The 11544-nt window shown below is 38.7% G+C and overlaps 1 protein-coding gene across 1 annotated transcript; it reads right to left on the bottom strand.

The window, feature by feature from the left end:
* Nucleotides 1–149: 149 nt before the first annotated feature.
* LOC141906925 (NADH dehydrogenase [ubiquinone] 1 alpha subcomplex subunit 8-like) lies at nucleotides 150–7629 on the bottom strand. The gene is made up of 3 exons (XM_074796420.1): nucleotides 7454–7629; nucleotides 2928–3103; nucleotides 150–732 (listed from the first exon to the last, which is right to left on the bottom strand). The coding sequence occupies exons 1-3, from the start codon at nucleotides 7580–7582 to the stop codon at nucleotides 501–503; spliced, it is 537 nt and encodes a 178-aa protein (XP_074652521.1). The 5' UTR covers nucleotides 7583–7629; the 3' UTR covers nucleotides 150–500.
* Nucleotides 7630–11544: the final 3915 nt, after the last annotated feature.

The raw sequence follows: 11544 nt of genomic DNA on the forward strand, positions 1-11544 counted from the left end.
TTCTTAACTCGGAATCTGGTCAACTGGATTTTTCAAAATATTTACTGACCTATTGCTACCAAATAAGGCAGAGTCAACTGTATGCAAGTGTCTAAAATAGGGGGAGTCAACAGAAGAGAAATAAATCGATGAATTAATATAATAACCATTTCTATATTTAATTTACAAATTCACACTACATCATATGTATGATTTGATTTAGACCTAAGCCAATTGAGATAAACAACTTGCGCAAAAAAATGTTAACCACATCAAAATACCGTACGAATTAAAAGCTAGGGTGGCCCTAACAGAGAAACAGATGTAAATTTTGAAACTGAGCGAATAGCAACCACAAAAGGTAGATAATTCGATCAAAAATCATAAAATAGGTACTTATAGGCCTAGATCATTTCGGTCACTATAAACTCCACGTTCACATTTAAATCATTATCAACTATCTACATTTCCAAGACCATCCCTAACAATTTAAGTCCACATCTTTCTAACACTACAAATATTCAAAGCACATGACGTGTTCCATGGGCAAGGGATTTAGGTGTGGGTTGTTCACTCAAACTTTCTCGACTGGGTGGCCCTGGGGTCGGCACGGGTAAATCGAGTGGAGGCAGTGATGGCTTTGCACGTTTAGTTTCATGAACGCGAATCTTCGCGAAGTATCCGGCTGGCGGTTTCTCCAATCCCAACTTATCAAGAACGCATTTGTCGTATAGTGACTGCGACTTTCTACAACTGAAACATAAATGAGAAATAGATCATGATTGAATAAAGAGCTATATTCAAAGCTATATTGTGCAAAGCAGCGATGAAGGAGTTGGCACGGCAAGCACAGCAGTGTAGATGAATAGCTATGAATTGTAAAAAATTTGGTTGTTTCATTTGTGATCTAATCACATTATATACTACCCGATCCTTACAATCTAAAATTCGATTTTACTAAATTCTGTCTCATTTAACACTCAATTTTATGATCACCTTTGCCTCAGCAGCTCCAATTTTATGGAATGTTTTACCTTTTATGCAGGCGTCAATGAATGACCTGAACCCCCTGGTTGAGGCAATTGACAGGCATACGATCAATACGATGTCCATACGATGCTATTTGCCTGCCGTACATGAATCAATTCATTATTGTTTTTTAATAGACTGCCTAACGAAACGGATTTTTGAACTTCCGTATCAATGTTGTATCCTGTACTGACGGAATATTAATGAAATTGAATAAATGTCGGACTGTAGGTGATATAAATAACCTGTGGCACACCTGGTTCACATTATAGGTCAGCCGTCAATTACCCGCAGTTCTTGGCGCTGCATTATAAGAGCTGCATTATAATAATCTGTAATCTAGAATGCTTATATGAATTGCCGCTTTTTGATGCACCGGACCCATTGACACTCGTTGTCGGTTGTTAACACATAATTAGTGAGACCGGTCGATGTCGATTCCTCTGTAAGAAATGACTGTAAGAACATTGAATGCCTTATATCTCTGTTGGCAGTTGACGTATAGATGTTCAATGCCTCGGAGCACAAAAACCGACCAAAGTCTTATTGTGATAGTATGCTCGTCTGACCAGTAAGCCATGTCTGTGAATCCTTGTCGTATGCCTGACATATTGAAAATAGAAATAATCGAATGCCTCAACCGGGGGTTCAGGTCATTCATTGACACCTGCATTAGACTTAAATTCCATTTTTTGCAATGGATAGGTAAAGATATGTTTTTGCCTGCAAAAGTATTTGCGTTGACAAAGCAGTTCCACAATAGTCAGAAGTCAGAGGATGCGATCAATGTTAGTTAGTGTTATGAGTTACAGAGATTTAACAGGGTCCAGTTTCGCAGAGTTAATTAATTTAACTCCATTAACCCTTTAACTGGCAATCGGTCGCTAGCGACCGATTTGAATAGACCAGCTATAGTGAATAGAATAGTCAAGTATTGATTTCAGTGAAGCATTCTAACTCATTTTCCTATCAGCAGATGGCGACACCAGACGGCCTACAATGTCTAAAAAGGTTGGAAAGTGATATATCATACATTTGGCATGTAGAAGGGGGTATGGAAACCACATGTCACGTGGGTCAGATTTCCAAAATTGAGAATATCGTTAGTAGTAATGGCCAATGCACTAAAGACGTTCTCTAGTGAGTTTGGCTGATATTTTGGACATAGTAATGAAAGATTCTGATGATAATTCATATTGGGATGAATCTCATGACAGTTTTTTATTATGGCTGGCCCAAAAATCTGGATGACCTTGGGATGTGTGACCTTGGGATCAGACCCTGAAGGTAACTCCCAAAGTTCGCAAACATGGTATCATTTGAAAGCATGTGAAAAGAGCTTTCATAAAAAACATACAGTATTGGGTTATCCCTCACATCTACTGAGTTATTAAGTTTTTCCCTTGCAAGGTCCAAAATCTCTCATAGGCCGAAAAATACTTGCCGGTTAAAGGGTTAAATGATATGAAACTAAAAGTTAAACAGAATAAAACAAGCAAGTTTTAAAACTCAACTCTATTTTCCTATTTCTAACGGACTGCTGAAGGAAAAACCTGTGCCAAAAGTCTAACAGTCAAGCCTGGACAAGTTGAATCTGAGGGAAACGACTACTTCTGTACCCTGACTAGCATATGCTGAATTGTTGATATCTATTATCACTGGGTTTTTGTTATTAAAACTTATGTTTGAGACTCCGTTTGAGTTTGAAAATCGAGAAAATTGTTCATTTGCTGACATAAGAATAGTTCTAGAGTCCAACCAAACCAACAGACTTAAAATTATCAGACATGACTCTTCAAATTCATTGACACCTAGATGATGATCTCTATGATTTGATTGCCCTAATATTTCATGTAACACGTAAATGCTTACAAAATTTCCAAAGAAAACTTCAAAATCAGTTACTTATCTGAACTTACTATTTGGGATGGAGATCTTTACTTTTCACATCTAAACATGTCATGTATGAGGTGAACTCTTCCATGCAATTGTTTCTGAGTTTATGGAAGAATTCAATACCACAGCGTGTAACTTCTTTTCCTTCTTTGATACATTTTCTCGGGTCATTTTCCTCGGAGACACACAACATAAACTCCTAAATATAACATTTGTAACCATTTTCATTTACCAATTAAGATTAAACTTAACTAGGTGTTCAAGAACACCATGTCCACTACAATCTAATGATTTCAATATCCAATCCTCCTGGTGAACATATACTGAAACCTTGTAACTCGCCACAATCATAAAAAATGTCATGGGCTACATTTTTCTAATGGTGTACCGGCACACCCCAGATGATGCAACAATGCACTCGGGTATAGATAGAGAAAATTAGTTCATTTTCAATGTACTTTGAACTGGATTTTTTGGCTCCGAAATGGAAATTTTATCAAACAAGTCATCAAATATATTGGCATCCCCAATGAGTGCATGGTATAGTTTTACTGAAAAATGATTTGCCAATGAAACTAGGGGTCCAGAGACACCATGCCCATTTGGAAAGTAGGTTTCAAATGCTCAACAATCTAATCTTCAATATTCAATGCCATGTGGTGACCATATACAATGAATTGCCCATGGGCAAAGTATGGTTTACCTTGAAAGCTAGAGTTTGTTTGGAACAAGGGCGTTGTTTATGAAAAATCTTTTTAATTCGTGACTTCAAAGTTCCGTAAGTTTATATTGTACTAGCAAAATACGGATTTAGCAGGGTTCCCGCGGGTTGGCCAATATCATTTTCCATACCTTTTCCATACCCAAATTATAAATTTTTCATACCACTAAGTTATATATCGCCAACCTAGGGGATTTTTACTGGGGGATATTTACCAGGGGGATTTTGACCTGTTACCCCTAGAGGCAAAAAATTGTTGTTAATTTCTGAATGCAAATTCCTTACTGAATAAATCGGTGCATAATAAAGGTAGATCAATAGATTATTAATGAAATTACCAATCAAAACGTCGCACGGGCGCAGATGTGTCTTTTTGGTAGGGTAGATCAAGGTCGTTTGACAGCTTACTTTAGCTAGATTTAGAACTGATTAAATAACGAAGTTGTTACCCGTTGCTGATCTCAGCAGGTTAACCGTACACGAGTTTCCTCTGCACATGCGTCAATAATCTACTTACGCGCATGCGTAAAAGAATAGGGTTAGGTGAGGTAGTGGCGTTGGAAGTGCAGCGGGGAAAGCTGTGGCAATAATTTACTGAATGACATTTTTTTTTCTTTGAATACCACATTTTTGAAGAAATTAAGTAAATTTGCTGCGGCAATATTTCGAAACTGTCCAAAATTGGTAGGCCTATTTGGCCGCAGCCATCAAAAATTGCTTCAAACACACCTGTGAGGCTATATGTAAATTAACTTTCATCAACCCTGCAGTTGTTTTCTGTGGCTCTGTGGGTAAATCACTGGATTATACCACCTGATTTTTTTTCGTTTGGTTTTGAATCCCAATATTGCAAGTCAGAATTTTATTGTATTACGCATGCGCCAACATACTCCTAACCTGTGGAAATCACCGTACAGCCAAGTACGCAATTTCAACTTTCCACGGACAGAGGTGTCTCTGACACTGACTGACATAGTTGACGGACAGCAGTAGCCCACAGGGGTTTGGCGATGGGCTTGGATTTTATTTCCGGGTTGTTGATAATCTCGCGAGAATGGCGCTAAATATGAACTGCGAATAAATTCAAAATATCATGGAAATACCTTGTGTTTATATTGTTTATTTATCCGCTATAAGGTTCCGATAAACAATTGGTCGTTAAGGATCATCATCAGACGGTCGTGACGCTCTATATAAAATCACAAGGGATGAAACGCCTTCAGAGTTGTGCCAGCCAGAAAGTTGGGACAGTCACGTGACATTGTGATGATGTCATCACATTTAAAACTTTAACATGAAAAGTTAACATATTCACAGACCAATATCAATTGTCAGATTATGATTCAATGGAATTAAAACCTTATAACGAATAAATTATGATCAAATATATAATTCATAGACAAACTAGGGGTCCAGGGACACCATGCCCACTTGGGAAGTGGTTTCAAATGCTCAACAATCTAACAATTTCAACATTCAACGCCCTCTGGTGACCATTTACAAAAACCAATGACCTTGAAACTCACCACAATCATAGAACATGTCAGCAGCTACGATTTTGTAATTGATTGTGATAACAAAATATGCCTCGTTACCAATTTAATATGGAAATGCTAAGTCATTCTACTATTCAACGCCCCCTGGTGACCATATTCAAAACCCAATGATATCGAAACTCAACACAATCATAGAACATGTCATGAACTACAACTTTGCAATTGATCATGGTAACAAAATATGCCTAGGTACCAATAGGCCCTATAATAAGGAAATACTAAGTAATTCTACTATTCAACGCCCCCTGGTTGACCATATAGAAAAACTTATGTCCTTAAAACTCGCAACAATCATAGTTGATGTCATGAGCTACAACTTTCCAATTGATTGTGGTTACAAAATATGCATAGGTACGAATATAATAAAGAAATGCTAAGATATTGTATTATTCAACGCCCCCTGGTGGCCATATACGAAATCCAATTACCTTGAAACTCACCACAATCATAGAACACGTTATGAGCTACAACTTTCTAATTGATTGTGGTAGCAAAATACGCTTAGGTATCAATATAATGTGGTAAAAATTTTTCCCACTTACGAATGAGTACTGGTGACACCAAGATGGCTGCCAATTGCGTCATAATTGGCTGATGAAGAATACCTGTCTCAGGTATAAAACATCCCTTTCCAAAGAATACCCATCACAAATTGTAATGAGAAATGGCAAACCAGTAGGAAGCTACAGGACTCAGAATTCGGGCCAAAATTAACATTTTTGGGCACTAAAAAGGTCATAGGACGGCCATCTTGAGTCCGACCGACCCAATTTTTGTTATGTTGATGGGCCCTGGGGGGATTCACATATATCCGAAAGATCAAAGCGTCTTCAAAATTTCCCACAAAAAGTTCAAAAATGTGTAAAAAGTGCTGATTTTGGCGAAAAACAATGGCTGCCAGTCGGCCATCTTGATTCTGACAGGGCCAGTTTTAGGGCTGAAGATGTGTCTAGGGTAGATACATGTGTAACCCAAATATCAAGACATTACCTTGAAGCGTCTTCAAAACTTCCCAAAATAACTGGATTCCGTCTAAGGACGGACAAACGGACGGACGTACGAAAAGTGAACGCAATAGCCCGCTGGGACTTAAGTCCCAAGTGGGCTAAAAATGCATTCGAATGTAAATTATCCTCAAATATTTTTCGTATCATAGTTTCCATCTTAGAAGCTTCAGGTTTGCATTCAGTCAATTAAGAAGCGTGAAGTCACGTGACTGTCCCAACTTTCTGGCTGGCACGACTTGAACTGCGTTTCATCCCTTGTTATTTTATATATATATATAGTAAAGCGTGACAACCGTCTGATAATGATTCTTAACGACCAATTGTTTATCAGAACTTTATAGCGGAAAAATAAACAATATAAACACAAGGTATTTCCGTGATATTTTGAATTTATTCGCAGTTCATATTTAGCGCCATTCTCGCGAGATTATCAACAACCCGGAAATAAAATCCAAGCCCATCGCCAAACCCCTGTGTGCGTAGCCTACTAATGTCTATTTATTAATGGATGAGACCTGTTTTTCTGGGATATTTTGCTTACTTTTTAGGATACATACCTCATTTATGTCTTAACAGAATGCCCAAAATCGCGGACAACAACTGAATATCCGATATTATTCCAGTTCTGTACCAATTAGATGGATTGGCAAAAAGATTCCTTAAGTCCAGTTGAATGAGAGAGAAAATCCTCCATTTTGTGAAATTTCTTGAATTTTTACATTGTCACCATGCCTACAAAATGAAGTTATTTTTCTTGTGGGGTCTCAACAACTAAATCAGGGTGGCGTAGGCATGGTAACAATGTTCAAATCCAAGAAATTTCACAAAATGGAGGATTTTCTCTCTCATTCAACTGGACTTAAGGAGTCTTTTTGCCAATCCATCTAATCGGTACAGAACTGGAATAATATCGGATATTCAGTTGTTGTCCGCGATTTTTGGCATTCTGTTAAGACATAAATGAGGTATGTGCCCCAAAAAGTAAGCAAAATATCCCAGAAAAACAGGTCTCATCAATTAATAAATAGACATTAGTAACTGACTTGGACACTGATATCAACGAACATCAGATCAAAACATTGCATGAGGTTTTCACAGACAGTATGGTGGATGTCCAGCTGCAGACAGACCATTCTTTTTTGCATGGAGATCAAGACCGTTTGGCAGCTTACTTTTGCTAGATTTAAACAACGTAGGCTAAATAAATTTGATTGATTGAATTTGATTGGGATTCTTCCAGCTCACTGTCACTGCTATATTTTTACCTTGCTTTGGCCGTCACAATATTTCCCGAAATGATATGAAGCAGCCCTTAATCCAGGTGTAGAAACATTTATTTCAGGGAATTCTAATTCCTCATAAGTAGGAAGCCAGGTCTCCTTCTGAATCGGCATCTTGTTTTTGATGGATACCTGGTAGTTAATTCGTATCGGGTTGAGCAGATTTTATGTTCGAGGTCCTACTTACGACTAGACTGGTTACCGGTACATTTTCGATGTCAAATAACATCCTCGCTTGCCAGGGGTCAGCCTGGGCAGACCCTCATCATCATCATCATCATCATCATCAATATCACGGACTTATGGAGGCCTGTTGAGGCCTATTGGTGTCCGGCTCGTTTGGTAATTTACATAAATTTAAGTGATATTTAAAATATTTCTCAATGCTCATAGTTTGATCTGCACCTAGCACATCTTAAAGATGGGTGTTAAATGTTCTTTAGATCAGTTAGAATGGTTGCCAAGTATTGTAACATTACACGACTAGTTAGAAATATTGATATCAATAATCTATCAGTATCATTTCGAGTTTAGATTTTAAAGAATAGTAAAGTTATCTATTTATAGTTAATAAGTTCTAATAGTTTTTTAGAGAAAGACTTTTGAGATTAGTTATCAATACTCAAGTTATCTAAATAAGTTTTTCTCAGTTATTTCCACATTGATAAAAAATGTGATATCAATATTTAGATATAGCATGAATATTATAAATTAAGTGTCGTTTTTGATAAATTGTTCTGTTCTGGTACACATCCATGCTGTAGTTGGGTTCCACTCTTCTTCTTGACATGCTGTTGTTGCTCCTGTTTTGTTCTGTTCTTAGCTAACTGGATCCCATTGAGTGTTGCAGGTTCGGTCCTTTTTAATTTTATGTAATTCTCTACGCATTGAACCCGATCATTTACATTGGTAAATATCACTCTTATGGGACGTGGTCTCGTTTGATTTTTATTGCCAATTCTTCTGATGTCTCTTAAGTTGGCTGCACCAATTTTAATGATACCATTCAGAAATCTTTCCACCCGAGAAGTGTCGTCACAAATAATCTTATTATCTGATTCAGGTATGTTATATATGATAATGTGTGACCGTCTGTCATCATTGGAAGAGCTATTTGAAACACTGATTTCCTCAGTCAATGTTTTTGTTGAAGTGTTAAATCCAGCTTCCATTTTATGGGTAGATTTCTTGAAGACCATATTTTCACTCTCAATCTGCTTAATTTGATTTGAAAGAATATCGAGATTTTTGAGTTCGTATCCAATAGCCTGCTATGAGTCTCGATTTTTTCTCTGATGTCAGCTATGCATTTATTTGTTTTATAGCTTTCTTTTGCAGAAACTTCTTGATGTATTTTGGTAACCCGGGATTCTAAAATTTCTATAGCGTTAAAGAATATTTATCTCATGTTCTTTATCTCCAATTTAATGGTCTCCATCTCTTGAAATTTCTGCTCAGTTTGAAAATCAGTCAAACATCGACTACACAGATATTTAACCGGCAGATTCTCAGCATTTTCAGCTGCATTGGAGCAGTTATTACAAATTGACTGACCGCACTTGGAACACTGGACGATCTCGTTTTCAAAATTAAACAGACGGTTACATTCAGAGCACGGTACATAGTTTCCCCATTCATCATCTTCTTCTAGTGTTGAATCACAATCACTGTCCAGTTCTGCTAGACTCTCAGCAAACTTCAGAGCTTCTTCATGTATTTGCCCTTTTTCGTCACAGCCCTTAACCTTAGTTGCCGTGGTTTCCCTTGTCTGAAATGGTTGCTGACTGGTGGTTGCTAAGTTGCTTGGTTGATTTCCCACAAATGAAAGATTTCACTTTTTAAACACTCACAGATTTTCTTAGGGAAGATCGTTGTTGTTGAAGCAATATTCAGAAGAATCCCTGTGTATTATTTAACATTGTCCTGCTAAGTTAGATGGCAGGAAGATGTTGTTTCTGTTAAATATGTAGAAGTTACATGAAGCTTAGATGTTCATTCTTCCTTCCATCCCCATGGTCACTAGGCAACCTCTACCGGGACCGCAGCATGCTCGCACAATGGAGCGACAACCTACAATAAAGTTTTTTTTTTCTGACTCCCCTGGAGCCGGTTCCATAGTCGAGACTTAAGTCCAAAAGTGGTCTTAAATCTTAAGACTGGTCTTAAGCTGTTAGATTAGCTATATAACTAAAATAGTCTTAGACTAGTCTTAAGTCTAAGCCATGACTATGGAACCGGCCCCTGGACTAATAAACTCAACTCAACAGCACAGCTGGCCTAACCAACTCAACCAAAGCCAAACTGATTTCTTCCGTATGTCCGCAGCGCCACGTACTGAGAATAGTATAATATTCTCACTCCGTGTTGTGCGGGCATACTACAGAAATATAGGCCTATAGATATGGGGAAAAACCGGTACTGCCCAAGCGACGCACCAAACACTCCGAATAGACAAGCCATAAAACCCCAAAACTAACATCCCAAAACCCAAACCCAAACCATAAAAGGGGAGTTAAACATTAGATCAAACGGCAATCGCACAGTCACAGAAGCAATATTGAGATCGTATGTAAAAGCCTTACGGGACTGAACCTCCCTAGACGCTCAAATGTACACGTACAATGGTTTGTAAGCATCATCAACCGCGGACACATGACCAGAGGGAAGGAAAAGCAACCCCTCAATAGTTACCCAACGGTAACCATAATCGTCGAGAATAGAATCCACACCTTCAAAACAGATCGTACCAATTCCCAAGGCAACTAAAAGGAGTATACTCAACCAACCCCCCAGCCAACATGACCGAAGCCATGACAACTGACACTAAGAGGACCGCGGCTAGAGAATTGAAAACAGGACGCAATATAAACAACACATTGAAACTGATCAACGACCTAACTTTATTACCAGCGTAAACAATCGACAGGTTTTAGACGCCAAAATCTTTTGCAATTTCATTTCCACCTCGGAAAACGGTAAAAGACAAATTGACCAACAAAAAACCCCGTGGAATACAAGGGCAAACGCAACACGAAGCTGCGTAAACAAGAAATATGAAAATGCTAAGGTCTGAGTGCTCGCGTAAAACTGCAAAATGTAAGGTATTAGACACACGTCCCGCACGAACGGAGCAAACTAAATCAGGCGTTGAGCGCGACTTAACTCCCCACGGAAACGAAAATGCGCTAAATAAAATCACCGGAACGGATCAGAAAACCGAAATAATAGGCGAACTCCCTGGCGGATAAATCTCACAATAGTGGGACGTACTATACCGAAACACACATTAACTATGGAGAACCAACAACCCTGACCTCTCGAGTTATCTCTGCTCGAGTTTTCCCTGCCCTAAAATCCACTTATTCATTATCACTCTTTATTTGAACGTAACGATTCTTCCAATCTTTTCTCACACACAGCGGACTCCGGGGCACACAGACCCCCAGCCCGCACACAGTAGGCAACAGGACACATAGTCCTGCAAGGCACACATCCTCTAGTCCACACAGAGTGAAGAGCCACACACAGTAGCCTCAAAATTTGTCCAAACACATTGGATCCGACCACCAAAGTGGGCAATCAAAATATACGTATCTATAGAATTTGTCCAAACACATTGGATCCGACCACCGAAGTGGGCAATCAAAAATTCTCAAAGTCCAAACACATTGGCCATCCACACACAGTGGACTATCCCCTATTCCACACACAGTGGAATACCCCAGACGACAGGCTCCAAACTACAAAAAGGAAGCCACACAGTTCAACATAAGTACACACGGTCGCAGAACAATGCCAAACTGTGAACCACCACAACAGTAAAAGCACTTCCGACAGCGAGGAAGACCAAAGCCAAACTGATTTCTTCCGTATGTCCGCAGCGCCACGTAGTGAGAATCGGGGAACCAATTTGAATATTATTAAGGACAAATGTGTTCTTCAGATTAACCCACCGAAACAGTTAATCGAGATTTATTCTTTTCAGTTCCCCACTAGAGCACGGGCAACGGGAAAGCAGGCTAACTCCCACCTGTCAGAAGGCATTAGAGTTAGGGGCATCGGGAAAAGCACAGTCC

Source organism: Tubulanus polymorphus, chromosome 6, assembly GCF_964204645.1.
Source record: "Tubulanus polymorphus chromosome 6, tnTubPoly1.2, whole genome shotgun sequence".
Lineage (NCBI taxonomy): Eukaryota > Metazoa > Nemertea > Palaeonemertea > Tubulaniformes > Tubulanidae > Tubulanus > Tubulanus polymorphus.